The sequence below is a fragment of the Misgurnus anguillicaudatus genome, chromosome 7 (assembly GCF_027580225.2).
Source record: "Misgurnus anguillicaudatus chromosome 7, ASM2758022v2, whole genome shotgun sequence".
NCBI classification, from domain to species: Eukaryota; Metazoa; Chordata; class Actinopteri; order Cypriniformes; family Cobitidae; genus Misgurnus; species Misgurnus anguillicaudatus.
The window spans coordinates 9,217,495-9,244,723 of NC_073343.2; the positions used below are offsets into that span (position 1 = coordinate 9,217,495).

General features: G+C 40.0%; 1 protein-coding gene across 7 annotated transcripts in view; it reads left to right on the forward strand.

Annotated features, from left to right (window-relative positions):
* birc6 (baculoviral IAP repeat containing 6) overlaps window positions 1-18,543 on the forward strand; it is a 117,248-nt gene extending 98,705 nt beyond the window's left edge. For all 7 annotated transcript variants that reach the window (XM_073869396.1, XM_073869398.1, XM_073869392.1 and 4 more), the window contains exons 67-74: window positions 152-297; window positions 5,716-5,826; window positions 7,464-7,681; window positions 9,693-9,854; window positions 10,052-10,129; window positions 10,772-10,960; window positions 15,537-15,671; window positions 17,617-18,543. In XM_073869396.1, coding sequence (XP_073725497.1) covers window positions 152-297; window positions 5,716-5,826; window positions 7,464-7,681; window positions 9,693-9,854; window positions 10,052-10,129; window positions 10,772-10,960; window positions 15,537-15,671; window positions 17,617-17,796 — 1,219 coding nt within the window. In that variant the 3' untranslated portion in view covers window positions 17,797-18,543. The remainder of the gene's footprint in view (window positions 1-151; window positions 298-5,715; window positions 5,827-7,463; window positions 7,682-9,692; window positions 9,855-10,051; window positions 10,130-10,771; window positions 10,961-15,536; window positions 15,672-17,616) is intronic.
* The last annotated feature ends 8,686 nt before the right edge of the window (window positions 18,544-27,229 follow it).

A 27,229-nucleotide genomic window follows, 5' to 3' on the forward strand; every position in this document is an offset into this window, starting at 1 on the left:
TTTGCTGTTTCTGCTGTTGTTTGTTTAACTCATCTCTGATTTTGTGGCTAGTTCTTTTCATTTTTAAGTAGACAACGAAGCAATTTCAGATTTTCTGTGCATACATTAAATGAAAGACCTTTTGATTTATCTGGTGTGGTTTTTTTTTCAGGTCTAAAAAAGACAAAAGTAAAGGGGTGATGAAGGCGGAGACATCTGACCCTGAGCCAGAGGGCCTTACCCTGCTGGTTCCTGACATTCAGACGACTGCAGAGATTGTTTATGCAGCGACAACCAACCTACGACAGGCTAACCATGGTAAGAACGTCCACATAACTGTTTATGAACATCATTTACTTATCCTCAAATTGTTTCAAACTTTTATAAATGTCTTTGTGATGCTAATATTTTCTTTTTTTGAAAAACGTTAATAAGGAAACAGATCTGGGCACCATTCACTTCATATTAGGGGTAGGCGGTATGACCAATAATCAATTTCACAGAATTAGTCATTTTATTTCATGGTAGTAGTATATTTCACGGTACCATATTTTTCGGTCTATAAGCCGTGTTTTTTTTTCATAACTTGGCTGGTGCTGCGTCTTATAGTCACGTGCACCTTGTAATGTTGCCTTTACACCAGCCGCGGTTCAGGCAGTAAAAACGCACTATTTGCGCGTAGTTGGACGCTTTAACATTTGAGTTTACTCGCTTCATTCGCGTTTGAAATTCTAGGCATTATAGACATTCACGTGGAGATCTGCGTTATGGGAGAGGCTCCTGCGACTTTGCTGAGACTTTGCTCACTTCCTGTAATCACGTCACTACCACAGCAAGGTCATGATTGGTTAACGCGGCACCGAAATCCGCCAAAGTATGCTATGGTTTAAATAACTGATAATATTACTTTAACGTACAGACATCTATTCAGCCTGCTGTTCTGTGCTATTGTTTAGTTGAATAACTTGCCTTTCCATATTAAATCTCTGTTTTTCGGCTTGGATTTTGTGAAGTAATTTTCTAAATAAACGCGAAGTATAGTCCACTGTGACTTATATATATATATATGTTATTTCATCTTAATGACGCATTTTTGAATGATGCTGCTTATAGTCCGGAAAGTACAGTATACATTTTTTCAGTTTATATTGCTTTTGGAATATAAAAATTTGCGGACATTTGCCACCCACTATAGCTTTTAACTTAATGCATTCCGCAGTTTTAAAATATGGGAGATGTTTGTACTATAAGCAAATGGCGCGTCAAACTACGTCGCGTCAAACTACGTCACTCCAGCAGCGCACGTGTCACTGATATAAACACAAGTTTTGCCTTTGCTTGCTTAAAGTTCAGAAAACTTTACAACTATTAGCATTGTGTGCGAGGAGAGTTTTCTTAATTTGGTGACGCAGCCGCTTGTGCGCACCTTGAGAGATCTCAGACGAGCGAGCGAGAGAGACCCACGGTTGATTCACTGGTGCTTATTAGGAAATTACACAAATAACTCCTAAAATAATTGACTTTGTATTGCGAGAGGCCGCCTCCTTGTCATTTCTGGCTTATAACAAAAATAGAAAAAGCCTAATTGTGGGTTCACACCAGCCGCGTTTGAGGTGTCAAATTTTTGTCTACCGCATCTAGTTTGCCGCTTGAACATTTTGAGTTTACTCGTTCCTTCGAGCGTGAAATTCTAGACATCGAGGCATTCACGTGGAAATTTGTGCTCGCATCCTGTAATCACGTCATACTAGAGCAAACTCCTAAATTGGTTAACGTGGCGGCAAACATCACGTCCGCCAAAGTTCAAATTTTTGCCGTGGCAACGCTCAATTCATGCCATTTTGTGTAAATGAGGCGGAATCGCGTCTACCACGCCGCGCTAAACAACTCATTCACGCCGCCAGACCTCCAGACGCGCGTCAACGCGTCTTCACATTGACTTAACATTGAAATCACTTGCGCTTGACGCCTCTACCGCGGCTGGTGTGAATGCAGTATTAAAGCTGCTGTGTGACGTGTACAGCTAACAAGCCATAAAAACAGAAATATGTTTTTATAAGCTGTCGAGCCGTAAAACCCAGCCTTTAAGGAGAAAAAAGTGGATCGGCGGCTACGTTTCGCTCTAGGGGGCGCAGTTCTACTAATAGTAGTAATATGAAAAGTTCCACTTTTGTGTCTTTAAACGCTCGTTTTTTGGGGTGGACAGATTATAAAAACTTCTGTTTTTTTGGCTTGTTAGCTGTACATCCTTTCACACAGCAGCTTTTAGGCATTATTCAGTTTTTTGTTATAAGCCAGAAATGACAAGGTGGCAGCCTCTCGCAATACAAAGTCAATGGAGGCGGATGTATTGTTTTCCCCCCAGTGGGCGTGGTTTTCAGGTTATGACACGTCGCGCTCTGTCTCTATAGACGGAATAGAATAATCTGTTACGTCTGACATTTTATTTCACGGTAACGGAATATACTGTCATACCGTCCAGCACTACTTCATAGTATTCTATTTTCCTACTATAGAAGTCGGGGATTTCCCAGATCTGCTTGGTTACAAGATTCTTCAAAATATCCTCATTTGTATTCAGTATTTCCTTTGTATAAATGATAACGGTTATTAAAGATTAAATGTATTGCTCCATTTGATTCATGTACAATTCCCTGTCAAATCATTTGTAAGACGGCACTGCAGAAACCAAACAAATTCTGGATTTCTGTAAAGCACAATTGAGACTTAAAAATAATTATAAGTAAAAGCAGGACAGTACTTGATGTACAGTGGTCAGTCAGTAGAGGGATAGTATGCATTTTACCCACTGAAGACAGATTTTGCCCCAGGAGACACGGAGCGACTGTTTGCTCTGACAAAATAAGCCAAAGAAAAACAGCTCTCCAGACCGGGACCAGAGACGGCAGGCTTTTAGACCCAGATAAACCCTGATTGTTTTCTCCATGGAATTGTAAATGGAGAGTCAGCTTTAACAGAGCAGTTTCGTTTGTCACAGGCAAGACTTAATCTACGTCTTGCTAATTCGTTGCCTTAGTCGTGCCAGCTAAATGCTGCCTCCCTTTGCACGCAGAGCGTATTCCCAAGCAGGGAAATTAACTTTGTGATGAACTTTTAGTTCTGCAAGGTTGACCACGAAAAAGACGACATGACCCACTCAATTCCTAAGCCTGGCGTTCAGTGCTCTTTAGATAAGCCAAATCCACTGTGTCGTTTTTGCACTTGGACAAAGCAAAGGGAACTTAAGACCCACTGGGAAAGCAAGTGTTTCCTGCATTACTTGCGAGAACATCTCTTGTGTGTCACACTGGTTGGTATCTCTCACTCTGAATGAGTGAATGAAGGGGGCGTTATCCACGTTGAGGCGGATCAATGCTGCTGTCACTATCCATAAGGAAAATCTATATGATAAGAGCAGTAAGACATTACGCTTACCATCCTTTTTGACTGCTTAATTAGTACTCCATCTTTACTTTATTTTTTAAAGTGCAGGCGACAGCTCCGTCAGGGTCTCTCTGATTGGTCAATAGCAGTTTCCGTAGTTCAATATCGAGTCGGAATATTCTACAGCCATTAATATTGGCAGTTAATGTGCAGACAGAGGTTATGGTAAATGGAGCTGTCGTTGTCAAACGGATTTTACATGGCGTGTAGCCAACACGTAATTGTTTTGAGGACATGGGTCATTTGATTGGCTGTCATGGTCCAAGTTTGTCGGGGGTGGGACTTGAGTTTACACCCGATGCAAATGAGTTAAGTGTCAGAAATGCCATAGAGCTCCTAAATATAGTGAGTTAATTAGAGTGTTAGCGCTACCGCCCTCCATTCGCAGGTCTATTATGTCTGAAGCTGGCCTGCCAGTGGCTTTAGTCATTAGTTTGACAGTCTGTGGATAACAAACTGAAGTAAGCAACAAAAATGCAGCGACTCATTTGTGTAACAACAAGACTTTCAGGCTTCCAGTCATTTATCAAAGTTGCAGACAAACAGCTCTCATTGGGAATCTTTCATTCTTATGCAGGATTCACACCAGTCGCAGTAGAGGCGGCAAGCGCGAGTGATTTACATGGTACGCGATGTAGGCGCAGCACGAATCTGAACTTCGCCGGATTTCAGCGCCACGTTAACCAATCAGGACCTTGCTGTAGTAGTGACGTGATTACAGGAAGCGAGCCGAGTCGCAGAAGCACCTCCCATGACGCGAATTTCCGCGTGAATGTCTCGAACGACTAGAAATTCATGCGCAAATGAAGCGAGTAAACTCAAATGTTCAAGCGTACAACTACGTGCGAATAGCGCGTTTTTTCCACCTCTACCGCGGCTGGTGTGAATGCACCATTAAAGGGATAATTCACCCAAAAATGAAAATTGTGTTATTTACTTACCCACAACCTGTATTTGTTTTTTTCATTTTATTCAACAAAAGATATTTCATTAATGATGGTAACTGCACAATTGAGGTTTCTCGTTGACTTCCATAGCATTTGTTTATCCTACTATGGAAGTCAATGGGTTCCGTCAACTGTGCAGTTAACATCATTTATCAAAATATCTTCTTTTGTGTTTGACAGAATAATGAAACTCATACAGGTTTATAACAACATGCAGGTAAGTAAATTATAACAGAATTTTCATTTTTGGGTGAACTATCTCTTTAAGTCACAAATATGTTGCTGGCAGTGTGATTTGACTTGAAGGGTTTTTTGTCTACAGTTTATATGAATGACGCTTTATTGAGGGTTCCAACGGGTCCTTGAAATCCTTGAAAGTTTGTGAATCTGGGGGGAAAAATTCAAGGCCCTGGGAAGTTTTTGAAAATATACATACATAGATACAGGTCATTGAAAGTGCTTGAATCTATTTTATTCAAGACGTTTTCTGAAAAAAAAAACATATTATTCCCTGTGTAGTGTAGGATAATATCATAAAATTTCTAGCCTTTTAAGCACACGTGCTAAACTGTTTGCTTTAAATGCTTATATCTTCTGTAGTCGAATGTTGATTCATACCAAAATGCTTTTTTGCATAGTTGACACATGAAAACATCTCTGGTTACATATGTAACTGTTGTTCCCTGAGAAGGGAACGAGACACTGCATCTCCCTTGCCGTCCCTGTAACGCCGTTTTTGGCAATATTTCAGATAGCGATATACTTCCTGTCTCCGGCGTCACCCTGTCTTTGTCGTTAAGCCTCACCATTGGTTGAATTTGATATACACATTCAGACGCACTTATCCCTGGAGGCGTCCCCAAAGTATCACGCAGTGACGCATCGCGAGTTCCCTCGAAAGGGAACTGTAACAATGTATCTTAAAAGGTAACACAATGTAACCTTGCTCTTACTTGAAATGTGTCCCCACATTTTGTCCTTGAATTTGAGGGTATTGGACTTGGAAAGTCCTTGAAAGGTCCTTGAATTTGAAGTTAACTAAGGTGTGGGAACCCTGTTTATTCCAAAGCTACTTGCAGTGCATTCATACATTTACTGTAGTTAGTTCTTGCATGTTGCAATGTTTGCACATCAGGCTGACTAGCTCCATGTTCTCTCTATCGCTGCCAGCAGAGCAACAAATGGGCATTTAGGTGACTGAAGCATCAACAGGGTTGTATTTGTTGTAGAGATGTAGGGATGGAAGATGTGACCTACTCCAACATACCCTTAGGCTACTGTGAAACACATGCACACACACTCGGTTGCCCCTTGAAGTTTACGTTTTATGTCTTCTGTTTCTCAGAGAGGAAGATGGCAGAGAGCTGTAAGAAAGCAGCAGTGAGGCCCAAACCGCTGTCCATCTTGCGTTCAATGGAGGAGAAATACACAGCAGCCATGAAGAAACTACAGTTTGGTGAGTTTTGCATCAAAGGGAACATATTATGCCTATTTTACGAGGTGTAATATATGTCTCAAGTGTGTCTGTGAAGATTTAGTCAATAATATCCAACAGATAATTTGTTATAGCATGTCCAAAATGTTCTTATTTTTCATTTGTGTACCTTTAAATGCAAATGAGTTAAAATAGATCTGAATTCTGTAAATACAGTCTGAAACAATACTATCTTTAGCCAGATTAAAGGAATATTCCACTTTTACAAATATCCTGATTATTTACTCACCCCCATGTCATCCAAGATGTTGATGTCCTTCTTTGTTCAGTCAAGAAGAAATTAGTTTTTTTTTTGTTGAGGAAAACATTCCAGGATTTTTCTCAATTTAATAGACTTTATTGGACCCCAACAGTCCACAGTTTCAATGCAGCTTAAAATTGCAGTTTTGATGCAGCATCAAAGGGCTTTAAACGATCCCAATGAGGCATAAGGGTCTTATCTAGTGAAATGATTTTAAATAACAACTTCAAGTCTTGCACCAGCCGTGTGACGCGCAAACATATTGCGTAATCACGTCAAAAGGTCACGCAATATCTGAAACGCACTTGTAGACCATTTTAACAATAAACTGACACAAAGGTCCTCTTTCTCCAAACATGTAAACACTGGAGCAGTAGTTTTGCATATGTAACGGGTGACCTTTCGACGTGATTATGCAATACGTAAAGTGGCGCTGGCACTTCAGACAGCTAGTGCAAGACGAGAAGTATTGTGGTTTAAAACTGCATATTTTTATTTTTGTTGCCGAAAATGACTATCGTTTCACTAGTTAAGACCCTTATGCCTCGTTTGGGATCGTTTAGAGCCTTTTGATGCTGTGTTGAAACTGCAATTTTAATGTATAAAAACTGTGAACTGTTGGGGTCAAATAAAGTATTAAATTGAGAAAAATCCTGGAATGTTTTCCTAAAAAAAAGCGTAATTTTTCTCGACTGAACAAAGAAACACATAAACAACTTGGGTGAACTGGGGATGAGTAAATTATCAGGATTTTTTTTATTAAAGTTGAATATTCCTTTAATGCTACAACATGCCAAAAAAACACATTTAGAAAAACATTTGGATAAAATGTACCATTCAGTCACTGACTGTGGGTGGGGCTTTATCAGTGTGATGTCACATTAACAAGAAAATGTCTAAAACTGCTTTGGTTGAATTGGGATTAAAAAAGGATAGGGTGGATTTTCATTGTTTACTTAAAATGTTTACCTTTACTCTTGTCCTAAAATGGTCCCGTAATGTCCTTCTATCTGCCCTAACGTACCATCACAGGCAGAAGTTACTAAATAGATATAGATCTGTTATCCAGCACCTGCTTTGTTTCTTTTAAATGCACCAAATATTTGAAGGCCCATCAGAGAGATCAAGTGAAAGGATGGTTTCTGTTATCTTTGTACTGGTAGAATGGCTTTCCTCGCTGTCATTCCTCATCTCTCTTTGCTTTGATTGATGACATGAGTTTTGCTCTGCCAAAACCGCTTTAGCCAGACGTTGTACGATTGAGGTTATCTCTCCTGACGTGACTGTGAGCAGGTTTACACGTCATTCTGTGGATATTTCAGTCTTATCGCAACTGTGTGCGCGCTCTTCCCCACAGACACGTTCGAGATGGTGTGTGAAGATGAGGATTCAAAGCTGGTGTTTAAGATGAACTACCATTACCTGTCTCAGGTGAAGAATGCCAGCGATGCCAACAGCGCCGCCCGGGCCCGACGGCTAGCGCAGGAAGCCGTCACGCTGTCCACCTCCCTCCCTCTCTCCTCGTCCTCCAGCGTGTTCGTCCGCTGTGATGAAGAACGCCTTGACATCATGAAGGTACGAACGGGCGTCTTGGGTCCTTCACAGAAGCATTCATACACTGTGCTACATTATTAGGAAGGTTGTCCGGAACAAATCGGGCTTTTTGAGCCAGTGCTTTTGAAATAGTCGGTTCAGTGAAACCCATTCCCAAAGCATGTGTAAATCACTCGACTGTAAAACCTTGAGGTGAAATCATAGTGCAGAAAACATGGGCTCTCTCCACACATGTCTTTTACAGCTGAACTGTTTTTGACTTTTAAAAAATGCCATCTTAAAATTGTTCATTCATGCTGTGAGACACTATGCAACAAATAGCGCTTATTGAATATGTAAGGGATAATGTATAGGCTGCCGATTATTATCGCAGAAATAAGCCCAGAAAATGTGATCAGGATCTTGTATTATTTCGCTATAACAACTGGCTGGCTATATGTTATCCCACTTATTACACTGATATTTTTCTAAGGTAGGATCGCTCTGAATCTGATCTCTATGAAAAGTCCTTCACAAAAATGGAATTATCTCAGCTTTTTGCTCAAAATTTGGTGTTTTTTAAGAAACCTACCCATATTTGATAGGTTATAAGAAGAGAACTAATAAAGGTAGGATGAAACTTTTTGTTGTAGTTGTTTGAAAGCAGTGGTGTCTGTTCTTTCATTTAATGTATTCTATGTTTATATATTTAAAGAAGAACATTTTCTCGAAGGCTTTAAATGTTTAAATCATGAAAAATGCTGGCGCTGGCTGGCAACTTTTTTTAAAACGCTGGCGGGGAAAGATTTAAAGACATATTGCTATAAATTATAATTAAACATACCTGTCATAATTTTTATAATTTGGATATCCTGAACGATATCGTTCATTGTATCTTTACCGTTATATAGTTATGGTGTGAACTCCGCTTTTGTCTTTAATATAAAACGATTTTCAAAATTATATTTTTATAGTTATCGTTATAATGTGAACGGCCCTTAATACTTTGTTTCTAGACTTCTATTAAGTTTTTTCGACGTGGGCACCATTCTTACCTCTCTCTCATCTCTACAATGTGTTATGTCATGATCCTGCGCAAATGCGCGTTTTTGAGGTTCTGAGTGAGACGCGTTGCTGCGTACCAATGTAGATTAACTGAGCACATGGTGAGAAAAACGATCGACCCGTCGTTTAAAACAAGGTCGCACCATCCGTTTTTGTTATGCGTGCCCTCGCACACACGAACGTGAAGCCTTTGAATGAAAACACTTCATTATTCGCTTCTCGTCAGTTCACGTGCACCAGCGCAGCGCGTACACTGGCACGTAGCAGAGCGAGACCTTTAGTCTATGTGCCGGGGCTTAGCCCCGGACGGCCCTGGCCCAATTTAAACCCACGTATCCGCGTCCTGAACTGGAGTTAACGTCCAATTCCGATCGAGTCCACGTGATCGGATCAGGACATCCCTAATCCAAACCCAGCTAGTATAGTCAACAAGTGCACACACACGTCCTACTGACATTTGAATGCTGCCTTTGACCTGGACTCTTCTCTGAGTGTGTAAATGTCAGTGTGTTTGGCCTCGGGTGTATGTCTCAGACAGGCCTGACCACAGGCAAAGCCCAAGTATCTCACTGACACTTCACAACAGGCTGACACTTCGGCATTATCTACTCCTATACACACACTTCATCATGCAATCTTAATGGACATTAATAGAGAAATGAGCTTTCCAGATTTAACCAACCCAGTGTGTGTGAGCACAGCTATGCGTGTGTGTTTAGTGTTGCGTTTGAATGGTCATGTCAAAACAGTCTTAACGCCTGAATGCAGCTCTACCGCCTGGAGTGGAGAGAAGGGTCTCTCTATCTCTCATCTCTCTCTCATTCTCACTCACTCTCTCAACTATCTCCATATCTTACCATATCTAATTTCTAGACATGGTTGAGACATGGTTCCTTTGCTCTGATTTATTGTACGTTTTAGGGTTTATCATCTTTGATTAGTGAGTTTATTGGGTTCTTGCTAATGTTTGTTTCTCTTGTCATCTCAGGTTTTGATAACGGGTCCTGCGGACACTCCATATGCCAATGGCTGCTTTGAATTTGATGTCTACTTCCCTCAAGATTACCCAAATTCCCCTCCTTTGGTTAATTTGGAGACCACAGGTGGTCACAGTGTCCGCTTCAATCCAAATCTATATAATGATGGCAAGGTGAGTGTCACTTTCTGTTTGCCTTCACAGTAAGCACTTGGCTATAAAGTTGTGCTCCTGTTGAACTTTATATAACTAGCAGAATGATAAAGTTGTTTGACATTGAATAGTTGTTTAGTTCAATCTGAGTGAAATATTCTTGTCTGTGCTCATCCTGATCTCTCTCCACCTTGTTTCATGCCATCCTTGATGCCCAGGTGTGTTTAAGTATCTTGAACACCTGGCATGGCCGTCCCGAGGAAAAATGGAATCCTCAGACCTCTAGTTTTCTACAGGTGAGTCGAATTTTGTCACTTTTGTTTCCTTTTCTCTTTCGCTCACGATTCTTTGCTTTTTTCCCGATGCCATTTGCTGGATGCGTTTCTCCGGTAGACCCAAAGTAGCAGAAATATCTCATTTCATAATTTTCAGGGAATATTGCATCATATCGCTACACACACACACACACACACACACCATCACCAGACATTTACAACGTGCCCATACCGATTTCCCTGCAGTAATTATCTGCCCACATCTCAGCCCCTCCTCTCTTGCTATTTCTCTCTCTCTCTCTCTCTCTCTCTCTCTCTCTCTCTCTCTCTCTCTCTCTCTCTCTCCATCATAGCTCTCTGTATAATAGGCAGGGGAGCTGTTTTTCCCTGTAATATTGATCCAAGTACAGGCTCCCCCTTCCTCACTCTCTCTCTCTATCTCTCTCCTCTATATTGTGCTCATGTACTGCTGCCAGCACTTCATAGAAATGTCTCCATTGATTAGTGCTACAGTTAGCGACCGGCCAATCAATACATGGAAATTAGGCACGGGCACAGGACGACTGTGGTCAAAAAGAGGCAGTGTGCTCTTCACCTTTTCACCTGTTCCCTGTGTCATTGTTCTCTCGCTCTCTCTGTCTCTCTCTCTGTGTATGTGTTTAGGTTCTGGTGTCAATCCAGTCTCTTATCCTTGTGTCCGAGCCGTACTTCAACGAGCCGGGTTACGAGCGTTCCCGGGGCACGCCGAGCGGAACCCAGAGCTCCAGAGAGTACGACGGAAACATCCGGCAGGCTACCGTCAAGTGGGCCATGCTAGAACAGATCCGCAACCCTTCGCCATGCTTTAAAGAGGTCAGAGGTCATTCATCACTCACTTAAACAGTAATATAACTCGTAATGTACTTGCTACACAGATGCACAGGTAAGTCAGCTTCTCTTAGCTGAAGAGATCTTGACCTCTGTGTCGTCCCCCGGGTGATTATGAAAGCCTTGTTTGACTCCCCGTCATGCAAAGGAATTGTACGGGATAGCCAGATCAGAATATTAATTGAACAAAGGTTTTGAATTCTGAATTTATTATACAAGTTATGAAATATAGTCTTACAGCCCACAAAGACATAACGGTAGAAAATGCACAGATAAGCCTTGACATGCAGACGGGTGTGCTTATCTCAAAAGGATTTATTGCAATCTCCTAAAAAGTCATTTGGAACAATTTAACCCTGACACATGCTTAAATCCACAAGCTTATACCACACATCATCTTCATTTGGGTCCATGCTAGCCGGCGTCATCCATCCATGTCATTTTGCTTTTGGCATTTTGGATGCTATTGAGCATTTGTGAGTTTGGATCCTCGCCAGGCAGTTATGAGGCTGGTACGTTACCCCCGTATCCCAAAGCGATCATAAAAAGGCTGTTTCCATGCCAACCGGAGTATCGTTCAAAAGGATGAAGGGCTGTGGTTTTGTTAGAACCAAGTCGGGCTGGCCGGCACAAAAGAGTGATATTTACGTAATGAATGATAAGAACACAGCCAGACTGCATGATGGGAGTTTCCAGATGGATACATCGAGAACGGAGCTCTCTCGGCCCTGCACGCATCAGCATTCAGCTGCCGTTAGAGAGGAAGTTGTGACGTCAGATCATGGGCTTTGCCAGCAAATTTTTAATGTGCCTCACATGCAGGCATACAAACACGAGCATGTGAGCAGACAGACATTTAGTGTGGCACGTCCGCACGGATCTACGCACATGCGATTTAATAAACGGCAAGACACGTAGCTATCTCACCCTCTCTCTGTCACATACACATAAGCAGTCAGGCAAGGTAATAAATGGTGGGCTGTTGACGTCAAAGCAGGGAGGGGAAAATACAACACACACACACACGCGCGCGCTCCTATCCTGCACTTTTCAGTTATGGATACAACAGACTTACTTTAAAGTATGATTTTTTTTATACTCCCCTCTCTCAGGTCATTACACATGTTCCTTCATTTCCTATATTAATTTTGTTGCCAGTCTCAGCGGCACATGAAAGACTGTAACGGTCATATGTCTGGCTGATGATCTTTGTACATTTAAGCAGAAGATAGATGAAGGATGGATGGATGAAGCTAGACAGTGAAAGAGAGACAGAGAGATACACAGTACTGTAAGACTTGGGATCCGGGCCGGTAAGGTTGAGCTCGGAGCCAGCGAGTGATGTGTAGCGGCCGCACGGGGTTTCCATGGCAACACTGGCAAGACCATCGATCACACGTACTCATTCCTGAATCCTTCTCGCTTGCGCCAGTTTTATTCCCTCCAGAAGTTTGATCTGTACAGCGACTCGCCTTTACCATCAGGATGAAGTGCAAGTCACAGACCTGTAGATGGATTACATGCACTAGCGAAGACAGCAGGTGAACGTGACAAGCTTAGTTGAGACGAAAACTGAGTAAAAACTTAAAGGTGCTCTTGATGGAAATGCAATATAATATACATAACTATAGTGTATGGGTTTCACGATTCTCCAATCCTCGATTTGGTTACATTTTCGATACTAAGGCCTCGATTCGATTCTCGGTTTTTACTTCTTTTTTTTTAAAGCACAAAAAATGCTATGCCATTTTTAGACAAGAGTTTTATGAAATATATATCTGACATTGAACCCGCAGATGCCCTGCCATGTTAGTCGTTCTGCCAGTGGAAAAATATGGTACACGCACATACCTGATAAAACGAAATTTCCTCTCAGATAAACATTCCAGTCAGTACTTTCCACCTTAAAAACGCGCTTTTATTACGTCAGACGAGATGGTGAGACTATACCCCAATAAGTTATGTTTAATGGAACAGTATGTAGGATTGTGGCCAAAACTGGTATTGCAATCACAAAACTTGTGGCTAAAACTGGTACTGCAGTCACACAACTGGTGGCCAATACACAACATAAACATCAGCTGAGGGCTGCAACTCCACTTTTTAAATGACAATATCCTGGCCAGACCACTGTTGTCAGTGATATAATTATTGGAAATGAAAATGATTTCTTAACGTCCAAGTGACATATCAGGGCCATTTTATGATTAATTGATATACATTTCTTACATACTGTTCCTTTAAATGCTGTTTTCATAACTCTTAAGCAACTGAGATAAGTTGTTGTGAAACTTAAACAGATCTCAGTTCCTGAGACAGACGCCGTTCTGCGTTGCAAGTGCCCATGCTCTGATTGAGTTCAGCTAAGGTGGGAGGTGCTTGCTGTTTTTTGTTTCCCATGTAAAGAGCAGCTCGCGTGGTGTCTCCTGCATCTGCCATGCTATCTTTTGACCGACTGTAGCTAGCTAAGTTAAAGGAGGTTGACTCGCAGCACTCAACACACGTTTTTTTATCATTGGTATATGAAGACTTAAAGGAATAGTCTACTCATTTTCAATGTTGAAATATGTTATTACCTTAACTAAAAATTGTTGATACATCCCTCTATCATCTGTGTGCGTGCACGTAAGCGCTGGAGCGCGCTGCGACGCTTCGATGGCATTGGTGGTACAAAATAAAACGTAGCGCTTTTCTAAGCGGATTTAAAAGAGGAACTATATTTTATGGCGTAAAAGCACTTTTGGGAGTACTTCGACTCGCCTGAAAAGTCCGCTCCCCCTCTCACTCTCAATTGGAGAGGGAGGGTGTTACTGCGCCGAGTCGAAGTACTCCCAAAAGTGCTATTACGCCATAAAATATAGTTCCTCTTTTAAATCCGCTTAGAAAAGCGCTACATTTTATTTTGTACCACCAAACTTGCTCGTATAACTACTCGTCTTAAATAGGAAAAACGTTGATGTGTTTGGTCGCTTCTAACTTTATCTCTAAATGGTACCATTGAATGAATGGGGCTAAGCTAAATGCTATCGAAGCGTCGCAGCGCGCTCCAGCGCTTGCGTGCACGCGCACAGATGGTGGAGGGATGTATCAACGATTCTTGGTTGAGGTAATAACATGTTTTGGTATTGAAAATGAGTAGACTATTCCTTTAACATAATGAGCTGTATTGTTTTTATTACCTTCGAATGAGTCGTTTTATCTACATACATTGCGGGTTTCCTTACATGGAAGTCGCGTCATGTTTCTACAGTAGCCCCAAACGGACAAACCGTTCTACAGAGCGCGGTTTCGTCCCTACGTTGTTTCAAACGTCGACATGTTTTTTGTGACAACTACCGTAGGTTCTCATTACATTTCGAAATTGAAGTTGGTTGCAATTTGAAATCTCACCACTAGATGTTGCTAAAAACACATTGCAAGTGATTTTCAAGATTTGCAAGAATTCACAGCTTAAAGGGGACAAAAGTAGGATTTTATTAGTCAATATTAATGTCTTTATTCATAAATATGTCCTCGTTGGTGTCAAATGACCTCTGCCAGTGATCTGACTTTTCTTTGTAAGCTTAGAATTTCTTCGTTTTACTTACATTGAACGGGTAAGTCCAAGGAGGCTTTCATGTCGTTCCGCCATATTGTTAAACTATAATAGCAGAGAGGGACAAAAGCACTAGCCTACCAACACGTTTTCACAACGCATTTTCGTTCAGAACACATGAACCAGCTGAAACGGACAAGGAGATCAGTGAGTACAAAACGGCTACCGTAGTTGCAACGTGCATTTGGAAAAGCGAGGCGCTAGAGAGCACTATTCGTTTAAATACAAAATACAATCCTACTTATTGTCTCTTTAATATCACAGACCAATGTGTATTGTTTAAAATTTTAAGACAACTTTTATGAAAAGTTCTGATCAACTTCAAATTTTGACTAGTATAATTTCGACTTGAACCCCTTTATGCCTTGTGTAGGGTGCAACACTTTGCGTGTCCCATATTTTCTTATAAAATGTCATAACATTGGGGTCCCCGGCACCATTTTACGCCCCCAGTTTGGGAACCACTGGTTTAGACCATGCACTAAAACTAAAGATGAATCGGCCTAAGATGCTAAACCACAGTGGCGCGAGGGTTCTCAACAGCTCCTCATATACTGTATGACGTGTTTGAAAAAGAGCGTGATCCACTGAATAACCAAGAACAGAGAGAGATCCAGATGCAGAATGAATGAGTCAGCCAGCTTTGGCCTTCAGATAGACACTCAGTAGAGGATTGGTGAGGAAGTCTGCGTAAGCTCACAGTTGTCTTTCCTGCCTCTGGTCTGTGTCAATGTAAAGGTCACTTAGTTCGTTCACACTGACGGGCAGAAACAGTGCTGGTTATCTGTGTGGCATAATCGGTCATCCAAACTTTTGATAGGTCATCTAAAGATTAACCCACAGCTGAACTCACCTTGAACCCGAAGTTGCACTACTGAAATGCCATGCTTTGTTGATCTACAGACTCTACTGTAAATGACACACAGTTATTTTTGTGCTTTTAACTGTATGTTTGTGTGTTCATAGGTGATTCATCGGCACTTCTACCTGAAGCGAGCAGAGATCATAGGCCAGTGTGAGGGCTGGATCTGTGATATTCAGCAGTACAGCAGTGATAAAAGAGTGGGCCGAACCATGTCTCATCACGCAGCTGCGCTGAAGGTATAACACACACACACACACACACACACAGTTTATTCATTTTCCAGTAATTCTACAGTATGTTAACATACAGTATGTTAAATACACGGGTCAGGATCAGCGACTAGGCGTCCTGCAGCAGGTTTTCTCATTTTAGCTTTAATAGTTTTAGCGGAGGTATTTTAAGGGATATGAATTAAGTGGATTCAGCTTGCTGACAGTGTTGTGCCTCAGCGTGTTATTAGACTGTCAGCGCAGTAAACCCTTTATAGGAAGTCTTGTCTCCGAATTCATGCTACAGTATAACTCTGCCTTTGTAACAAATTTGCTGGATCAGCAGTCTGGTGTAAGTTGTTTTTGTGCTCTAAAAGGTTATAGATATATAAAATGTATATTTATACCTTTTTGATAATCTGCCAGTTCAGTCTGCGCTGTTTGTTTAAACTTGCGCTAGACGGCATCTATGGTCATGAGCATGTTGTGCCTTGAATGTTGCATTTCAAGTTGCATCTTCAATAAACTTTAAAAAGTGCATATCTAGCCCCAATGTGTTCTTTGTTACTCTCTCACACCAACCGTTTAGGGAAAACATCACTGTGAAAAATACAACTGATTTGTTTTACTGCAGCCTACAGTTAAAATTTGTGGTCGACCCATGTGTTTTTGTTTTTTATGGCAGATACCGAAATTAACCCTTTCCCCACCATTGACAAATTATCTTGTCAATTAAGAGAAAAGCCAAAAGACGAGTTTTTACATCTCTTACCCACCTTATAAACTACTAATGCATATAAAGATCCAAATGCTGTAAAACTGTGTTTGTTGGATCAAGGTCTAAATCTGATCTTTAACAAAAGTCCTTTACAAAAATGCAAGAAACCTACCCATATTTAAGAGGGTATAAAAAGAAAGGATAGAAAGAAATGTTTGTTTAAAAGCAGAGGCTCTGTTTTTTCATTTGATATTTTGTGTGTTTGTATTTATTAAAAGTATATTATATAATAATATATATTATTTTTTATAAAAAAATTATATTTAAAGAAGAACTTTTTCTGGAAAGCATTAAACTTAAATGAAAATCTGCTATTGGGTGGCAACTTTAAAAACAAATGCTGGCAGGGAAAGAGTTAAGAAAGCGGTATGGCCAATATGAGGCCAATATAACTCTCATGTAATTACAGTAAATGACAGACAAACCGGAAATTGGTGAAAATAAAAATTTGTAATGCATAATATTGTTTGTTCCAAAACGCAATAAATCCATTTTGACTAATTTGGGTAAAAACGTGTTTTCTATACCAAGAAAGTGACAAGATGAAAACTACTATTTTCTGTTGCAAACTTTCACATAGCATCTTTAGGCTATAATTACATTAAAAATTCAAATCCATAATTAGATTTTTAAAGATTTATTATGAAAACTGATTATTTATTTTCAAAATGTTATAGACCCCTTCACGGTTCACGCCACTGCGCATGTCAGGGTCAGAAAAGTCATTACAGCAGATTGAGTTGCGTATTATTCGGTATCGTCAAAAATGCCTACTTGCGTTGTGGGCTGTGAAAATCGCACCAGGTCTGCCGTTAAGTTTTTCGTGATTCCTGCAGAATCTCAAAAACAAAAATTTTGCAAAATAAAAAAAACTGCAATTAAACGTGCAGACTGGGGCAATGCAACGACCAAAGAGGCTTGTGATTGTAGTGCTCACTGTTCTTTCATTTGATGTTTATATATTTAAAGAAGTACATTTTTTGGAGGTATTAAACTGTGAAAATCATAAAAAATACTGGCGCTGGCAACTTTTTTAAAACGCCGCTGGGAAAGAGTTGTTAATATTTTTATTATTAATAAATTCCAAATATCGGCTGATATATGGGCCATTGCAATGTATCGGTCCATCACTAGTTAAAATCTTTACAAACCTGCATTGTACTAATTCCAACCATTACTGTATTTTTTTCACAGAGGCACACCGCTCAGCTCAGAGAAGAACTGCTGAAACTTCCCTGTCCCGAAGGCCTGGAGCCAGACGGTGAGGAGTTTTCTGAGAAGAGCACCTCACTCATGGTTAAAGAGTTACCCGGTCAAGACACAGAGAAGCAAACTGACAGCCAAGACGCCCACTGCAGCGACGGCCAGCTATGATCCCTCCCTCTAAAGCCCCGCCCACCGCCTTTGACTATCCAATGATATTGAAAAGACTGGATGGCTATTGTGATTAAGCCATCTTTTTGTCAATATTTGTATGTAAGAATCTAATTATGTAACGGCATAAAACGAGAGGACAGAAAATACAAGGAAATCGCTTACGACGCCCATCGACACAAAAACCGCTGAACTTGTCTTTATCCTGCGCCCCTAAAGGAAACGAAGCAGACGAGAAAGTTCTTTTTATTTACTTGTAAAAGAGTATAAACTTTTTTGTGCTTTTTTTCTTTATTTTCCCAAATTGTTAAATAACCACTGATTGATATGTTATTAAACTTGTTTATGTAAGATCACAGTATATATAAGGGAACTGCCTTCAGTGGAGAATGTTTACCAAATGTTTTCGCTCTTGTTTTTTGTTGTTTGTTTTTCTTTTATTTGGGCTGAAAGTGCAAGGACAGATGTGAGAATATACTGGTCATACTGAAAGCGAATTATTTAAAAAAAAAAAATAAGATAACAAACATGCCCATATTCACTCTGATTACCCACAATCCTCTGGTGGTCCTCTGCCAGTGCTTTTGGTTTCTACAAACTTATGTACACTTCAATAATAAAGCCTGAAACGGATGTTCAGAAGTGATACAGTGATTGAATGATCTTGTTCAGGCCGATCAATAGCACGTTTTATTTTTGCCCTCTCTCTGCTTTTAAATGCAAGTTTAATAAACGCAACCTGTTTTACTTTGCTTGGAAATATAAATGAATGTGGGTCTGTAGAGCGCAAACTGTAGCGAGTGTGTGTGCGTTTAGATGTCATCTTTCATCTCTCTTTAGCATAAATTTGTAATACATTTTTTATATATACAGTACTGTGCAAAAGTCTTAGGCCACCATAACCAGCTTTGTTGTTTTAGCAAAGTTTTAATGTTCATCCATATTTATTTTTCACATACAAACAGAAAATACAGGAAATATGGACACAAAATTAAAAACAAAATTTTTAGAACTAAATGTTTTCTTCAGGCATCAGTCAGTATTTACTGTGACCTCTCTTGGTACAGTACTGTATATTTCTAATGCATAATGATTTATAATAATAATAATTATATACATTTTATGTATGTTTACAGTGAGGAAAATAAGTATTTGAACACACTGCTATTTTGTAAGTTCTTCCAATTAGAAATCATGGAGGGGTCTGAAATTGTCATCGTAGATGCATGTCCACTGTGAGAGACATAATCTAAAAAAAAAACAGAAATCACAATGTATGATTTTTTAACTATTTATTTGTATGATACAGCTGCAAATAAGTATTTGAACACCTGAGAAAGTCAATGTTAATATTTGGTACATTAGCCTTTGTTTGCAATTATAGAGGTCAAACGTTTCCTGTAGTTTTTCACCAGGTTTGCCTGTTGCTAAAAAACACGGAATGTGAGCTCCCTCCAAAGATTCTCTATTGGGTTTAGGTCTGGAGACTGGCTAGGCCACGCCAGAACCTTGATATGCTTCTTACAAAGCCACTCCTTGGTTATTCTGGTTGTGTGCTTCAGGGTCATTGTCATGTTGGAAGACCCAGTCTCGACCCATCTTCAATGCTCTAACTGAGGGAAGGAGGTTGTTCTCCAAAATCTCGCAATACATGGCCCCGGTCATCCTCTTCTTAATACAGTGCAGTCGCCCTGTCCCATGTGCAGAAAAATACCCCCAAAGCATGATGCTACCACCCCCATGCTTCACAGTAGGGATGGTGTTATTGGGATGGTACTTATCATTCTTCCTCCAAAGTTATATTTTCCTCTCATCTGACCACATGATTTTTCCCATGACTCCTCTGGATCATCCAAATGGTCATCGGCAAACTTAAGACGGGCCTGGACATGTGCTGGTTTAAGCAGGGGAACCTTCCGTGCCATGCATGATTTCAAACCATGACGTCTTAGTGTATTACCAACAGTAACCTTGGAAACGGTGGTCCGAGTTATTGACCAGCTCCTCCGGTGTAGTTCTGGGCTGATTTCTCACCTTTCTTAGGATCATTGAGACCCCACGAGGTGAGATCTTGCATGGAGCCCCAGTCCGAGGGAGATTGACAGTCATGTTTAGCTTCTTCCATTTTCTAATTATTTCTCCAACAGTGGACCTTTGTTCACCAAGCTGCTTGGCAATTTCCCCGTAGCCCTTTCCAGTCTTGTGGAGGTGTACAATTTTGTCTCTAGTGTCTTTGCCATGTTAGTAGTTAGATTCTTACTGATTGTATGGGGTGGACAGGTGTCTTTATGCAGCTAATGACCTAAAGCAGTTGCATCTAATTTAGGAGAATAAATGGAGTGGAGGTGGACATTTTAAAGGCAGACTAACAGGTCTTTGAGGGTCAGAATTCTAGCTGATAGAGAGGTGTTCAAATACTTATTTGCAGCTGTATCATACAAATAAATAGTTAAAAAAAATCACACATTGTGATTTCTGGAAAATATATATATTACAAATATGTAACAATTTAAAAACTGACTCCTGTAAAAAGAGGTGGTTCTAAAAAGATGCAATATAAAAACTAAGCAAATTTTTAGGAAAATTAAGGTTTTTCTTATAACTATGAAATGTTTAAATCTGATCACTATAGCTTTTTTTCAATACTGTAATAAAAAAACTCCTGTTATTACAAAATGAAATTATGGCATAGTTAAGATCTCTCTCTAAAGCCCTTTTAGTTAAAGTTCAGAACTCGCCATCGTAGTCGAGATATTGATCGTCAGATATGTTCGAATCCTACTGAGAAACATAAAAGAATGAACGAAGCGGTGTTCGTGCCAACTCTCATTATTGATCTGTTGTATAAAACCCAGAGCGTCAATGCTTTCATCTATGTGATTGTGATTCAGAAACGTGAGCAGTCAGGCCGTTAGGTGTATTCACATGCGAGTACGCACCCAGCACTTCGATGGATTCTCTCAGGTCGGTCGTGCTCGCCAAGGTCATGATGTTTTTCTGGGAGGAGTGTGTGAACTGGAGGCTTTATCTCTCCTATCTGTACTGATTCATCATAAGGATATTGAACCTAGCGTTTTCCTGCATCCCGTATTAAAGATCTATATGTTTGGTTGTCATTTTCAGGATGCAACAAAGGTGTTTTATTCTGGGAGCGAGTATCCATCTATAAAACAGGGTAATGTTCTGTTTCTGCTTATGGTGTAAAGGTTCACAGGTAATATAACAGCTCTGTGACAAGCCTGGAACCCTTGACATTTACTCCTTATTAGTCTTATCTTTTAAGTGTGTGTGCTTCATGCCCGCTAGCTGTTAGTGTGGTGTTTTATTGTGTTGCTGGATTGGCTTATTGTGTGTGTGCGTGGCTGTTTTGAAGCAAATTCAAAAGAGCTTTTTTGGCATGACAACAAGCAGTACAATGTTGCCAAAGTGTTGAGTAGTGTACATAGACAATAAACCTTGCTACACTTCTAAAAAATAAGGGTTCCTAAAACAGAAGTTCACAGAAGTGTATAAAGGTTCTAAAGATTAAAATAAGGTTTATAAAAAAAATTTAAAAAAATTAGCACTTGCGTTTTTAGGACAGTGTACGCTGTTAGACAAAAGGGTCAAACTATGTACCCCAGCTGTCACTTTGGATATAAAGTGGAGTGAAAAGGTGTTGGGCCCCTTCCTGATTTAAATATTTATCAAGTAAACCCAACATGCAGTTTTATTATGAAGGGAAAACAAAATCAAACATACAAGGCCCTGTGTGAAAAAGTCTTTGCCCCCTAAACCTAATAACTGGTTGGGTCACCCAATCAAGCGTTTGTGATAACTTGCAGTGAGTCTGTTACAGCGCTGTGGAGGAATTTTGGCACACTCATCTCTGCCGTATTCTTGTAATTCAGCCACATTGGTGGGTTTTTGAGCATGCCACAGCATCTCAATAGGATTGAGGTCAGGACTTTGACTAGGCCACTCCAAAGTCTTTAGTTTTTCTTCAGCCATTCAGATGTGGACTTCCTGGTGTGTTTTGCATCATTGTCCTGCTGCAGAAGCCAAGTTCGCTTCAGGACAGATGGCCGGACATTGTCTTTAAGGATTTTTTGTAGACAGCAGAATTCATGGTTCCATTTATCACAGCAAGTCTAGCAAAACAGCCCAGACCATCACACTACCACCACCATCATATTTTACGTTGGTACTTGCACTTTTTCACACAGGCCCATGTGAGTTTGGTTTTTGTTTTCCCTTCAAAATAAAAACCTTCATTTAAAAACTTTAACTTACTTGTGTTTTCTTCGTTTAATGTTTAAATTTTAAAAGTGCGACAAACATACAAAAAATAAAAAATCAGGAAGGGGCCAACACTTTTTCACACCACTAGGCCTATACCTTTTCAAAAGGTACCATCCTTCCAGAAAAACGCTGATTTTTTTGTGATTATTGCGGGCAAAATTCATTGATCTTGCGGCACGTTTTCTTAAAAATTGGAATATTTGGGATGTTTATGCAATTTTATGTGATGAAATTGCGGGAACTTGCAAAAACTGTTTGTGGCCTTTCAATGATGTTCACGTCACATAATAACGTCACTTCATAACGTTGCGACAGGGGACATGGCTGCGCTTCCCTGCTGAAAAAAACAGCATCAAACCAGCATGGGAATTATGCTGGTCTATGCTGGTTTAGCTGGTGGTCACCAGCATACCAGCACCAAAACACAACATTTGCAACGAAAATGCAGGGTTATGAAATCATGCAAGCCCCGCATATTTTGCGCACGGAAAACTGAAATTTATGCTGCAAAAGTGCGGCGTATTTGAAAAAATGCGTCACCCGTACACTGTAAAAAAAACTTTGCTGCCTTGGAATTTTTTGTTGGATCAACTCAGATTTACAAGTCATGTCAACAGAAATTAGCTGTCACAACTTATAAAATATAGTTGAGAAAAGTCAACTTAAATTTACAAGTTATAACAACTTACCTGTAGTTATAACAACTCATCTCTAGTCAAGATAAATAATAGTAAGTTGAAATGACTTAAAAATATTTGTTGAATCAACTTGGATTTACAAGGCAGCAAAGTATTTTTTACAGTGTATAAATACGCGGACTTTGGCTGATTATGCGTTATTTTAGGTTATTATATATATAACCTACAGGGAACTTTCTGGGAACGTTCAAAAATAACCAAAAGGGAACCATAAGGGAACGTTATGTGTTTGCTGGGAGGTACTGCCCCAGCATCATGTTTTTACAGTGTAACATAAAATAACAGCTTTTATTGAAACTATACCCAGAGCGTGCCGGTACCTGGTGTTCTTTTTCAGTCCACTGAAAGCTCCTCTCCCTCCTTTAATCTGTTTGCATGTTAGAAGCTATTTTCTCCCTCGTTTCTCTGCTGCGGCTCCTGGGGGTGGCGTGTTTGTGTTGAGCACAGCTCTCTGTGTCCCGCAGGTGTCAACTCTGTTGTGTCGGACGAGCGGCACGCATCCCTTTGTTCCGCAAACAAGCCGCAACAGTCAGTGCTGCAGATGCGAGACCTTGAAAAATGGCTTCAATCATTTGAGAGCCGCTGCGCAGTTGACAGTTTGGTAAATTAGACTCCAGTGGCCGCTGAGATAAATCACTGAGATCCTTTTGGATACTATTTCACGAGTACACCATGCGGCTTCTCTAAGGTCTAAGCTGAACAATTGCAAGTGTAAAGATTCACACAGCTATGTTGAGATGTGTATATGTTAAGATGTGTCAGTAAGCAGCTCTATCTTGGAAACTGCCCCTAAATGTTAGGTCTGCTAAGATCTTAAATATATAAACCATTATTAGGGCAACTTGGTGTTTCAGTTATTAGAGCATTGCTTTAGCAGTGTAAAGGTCATGTTTGAACAAGCACTGTATCTTGCTTTGGATAAAAGCATCTGACAATGTAAGCTTATTTAATTCGGTGCCCCTATTTTATCATCCACCAGACAAAACTTGTCAAATTACACCTCTCAACAAAACTGCAGGATTTGTGACCCTGTCTGTGAAATCCAGATTAAAGTCTCCTAATCTAATTTTGAGATTAGGAGAATAATTTTCAGTCATTGATTTTACATTGACTTAAACTTTGACGTGACCTTATTAAAGATATCAAAGTTATTTAACACAGAATGTTTTTACATGATGATTTTATGAAAACCGTAAATGACTAAATTTAAACTTTAGCTTGGTTTTCGGTCTCATTTGAGGTGCCATCCATTGCTATAGCACAAGAAACATTATGTGCCAACGTGTAGTACTAAGGATTAGGGGTTTGTTCAAATCCCTAAATCTATTTATGAGCAATAATAATAGTGATGCCTGCCTTAGCAAACACCACTAATGCAGCTCAAGAGAGAAACGGCAGATAGATGTTCTGGGGAAGTGAAATAATGAGATTTTCTGCTCTCAACAATAAAGACTGAGCTTTACTCATGCACGCGGTTTCTCTGCAAGGCTGTTGAATCATCTGTGTTGCTTTACTCTTGAGTTTAATATGATGTTTAGTCACACAGTCTCCTACTGTATGGATGATATGTGAAGCCCTCCCTGTGGTAATCTGAGGGCCTTGAGGGTATGAAGTCATCATCGATGAACTTTGTTGTGACTGATGTGAGACATTACTAATGGTATTTCTCTCTATGTTTCTCCTGGCATAAATGTGGCTGTGAGCCACTTGTAGTTCGTGCTATAAAATGGCGTTGATAACCTGTTTTACCCAAGTAATGTGACATTTTTGGGTAAAACTGATGTTCTTGGAATGTATTATATCTTTTTATAAAGTACTTTCACTTCAAACCTGCTTAAACCCGGTCTCAGGCCATTCAGAAATACTGCTTTGTTGTCAGAATCCATTAAATGCCACTAAGTGCACAGAAAAAATAGTTTAGGGCTTCTGTAGAAACATGGTGGCACAAAATGACGATTTCCATGTAAGGGGACCCTCGGTGTGTGTAGATAAAACGTCTTATTCTAAGGTAATAAACACATAACAGTTCATTATGTAATGTCCTATACACTACTGATAATATAGTTATGTATATTAATTGCTTTTCCGTCATTAAATCCTTCTAAAAGTTACACACTGCACCTTTAAAGGGGACATATCACAAGACTTTTTTTAAGATAAATAAATCTTTGGTGTTCCAAAAGTCAACTGTGAAGTTCTAGCTCAAAAAAACATATAGATAATTTATTATAGCATGTTAAAATTGCCACTTTGTACATGTGAGCAAACATGTGCCGTTTTAGGGTGTGTCCTTTTAAATGCAAATGTGGGGACCTCTGCACTACATGGCAGTGCCGTGGTTGGATAGTGCAGATTAAGGGGCGGTTTTATCCCCTTCTGACATTACAAGGGGAGCCAAATTTCAATGACCTATTGTTTCACATGCTTGCAGAGAATGGTTTACCAAAACTAAGTTACTGGGTTGATCTTTTTCACATTTTCCGGGTTGATAAAAGCACCGGGGAACCAATTATAGAGACAGAGCGCAGCGCGTCATAACCTGAAAACCATGCCCACCGGGGGGGAAAGCAAACCAACCGTCTCCATTGACTTTGTATTGCGAGAAGCCGCCTCCTTGTCATTTCTGGCTTATAACAAAAAACTGAATAATGCCTAAAAGCTGCTGTGTGACAATGGCTGTTTCTCAATATGCGTTCTTCAGCGATCTTGCGTCCTCGTGTCCTCGCTCTACGTCATCATTAACGGTCGAAGTTCATTCCAATTCTCAAGAACACAAGGACAGAGGACGCATGAAAATACCCGGATGTGTTCTTGATATCGAGGATGCATCGAGTGCAGACTTGCTGAAATCGCTTTACGCCCCAGAAGTCATTGCGGCAAAACGTCCGAGTTCGTTCTTCCAAGGTCGCCTGGCAAGACCGATCTCCACGAGGACGCAAGACCGTTCTTTGCGTTCTTGGAATTGAGAAACAGCCAATATGTACAGCTAACAAGCTGTATTGCGAGAAGCCGCGAGAAGCCGCCTCCTTGTCATTTCTGGCTTATAACAAAAAACTGAATAATGCCTAAAAGCTGCTGTGTGAGAATAGTACAGCTAACAAGCCAAAGAACCCAGAAATAAGTTTTTATAAGCTGTCGAGCCGTAAAACACAGCTTTTAAGGAGAATAAAGTGGATCGCCGACTACGTTTCCCCCTATTGGACGCAGTTTTACTAATAGGAGTACTATGAAAAGTTGCCTGTTTCCATTTCTGTGTCTTTAAACGCTCGTTTTTTTGAAGTTGAAAGCTTATAAAAACGTATTTGGTTTTTTTGGGTTGTTAGATGTACACCTTGTCACACAGCAGCTTTTAGGTATTAATCTGTTTTTAAGTTTAATCTATAAATAACTTTTTATAAGCTGTCGATCCCAAAAAACAAGCGTTTAAAGACACAGAAATGGATACAGGCAACTTTTCATAGTAATACTATTAGTAGAACTGCGTCCGATAGGGGGAGGCGTGGTCGGCGATCCGCTTTATTCTCCTTAAAGACAGGGTTTTACGGCTCGACAGATGATAAAAACTTATTTCTGGGTTCTTTGGCTTGTTAGCTGTACACCTTGTCACACAGCAGCTTTTAGGCATTATTCAGTTTTTTGTTATAAGCCAGAAATGACAAGGAGGCGGCTTCTGGCAATACAAAGTCAATGGAGACCGTTGGATCGCTTTCCCCCCCAGTGGGCGTGGTTTTCAAATTTGCATAACTGCGCTCTGTCTCTATAGCACTTAAACATGATAAAAGGCAGATTTTCATGATATGTCCCCTTTAAATTGAAATTAATGAACCTTAATATAAGAGCCTGATAAAATATTCTAATTTACAAGAAAACATGTCAGACACATTTTTTTTTGCATTTAAGCTCTTTATATTTCATCACTATCTGCACTTCTTTGCATTTGTACAGAATCCTTTCCTACACTATAAAATATGCTGGGTAGTTTTTATCTCATGGCATGGATAAATATTTGACAGAACAGACCTCTGGGTTATAAATAAAACTGCACTCTTAAAAATGCTGGTGTTTGGTTATAAAGGGCCAATTAACCCAAATAGGGGCAGTTTCACAAGCAGGGCTTATCCTTGTGCCAGACTAAAATGGGTTGAATTACAACCCAACCTGTTGGGTTTGTCCATTTTTTAGGCTTGACTTATAGCGCAGCAGTTTTTACAGTGTATGCTCAGGCATTGTAACCCAATTATGGATTGAAACAACCCAGCATATGTTTATTTGTAATCCAGAGGTGAGTTCTGTCCAATATTTACATAACCTATAAAATATGGACAAACCCAACCATTGGGTTTAAATTAGCTTGGGTTGTTTTAATGAAATCGGGTCAAATATGGGCATTTTCTACGTTAGTAAAAAATGCCGGTTTATTTTCAATTCACAGTTTAAAAAGTCTTTGCTGCATT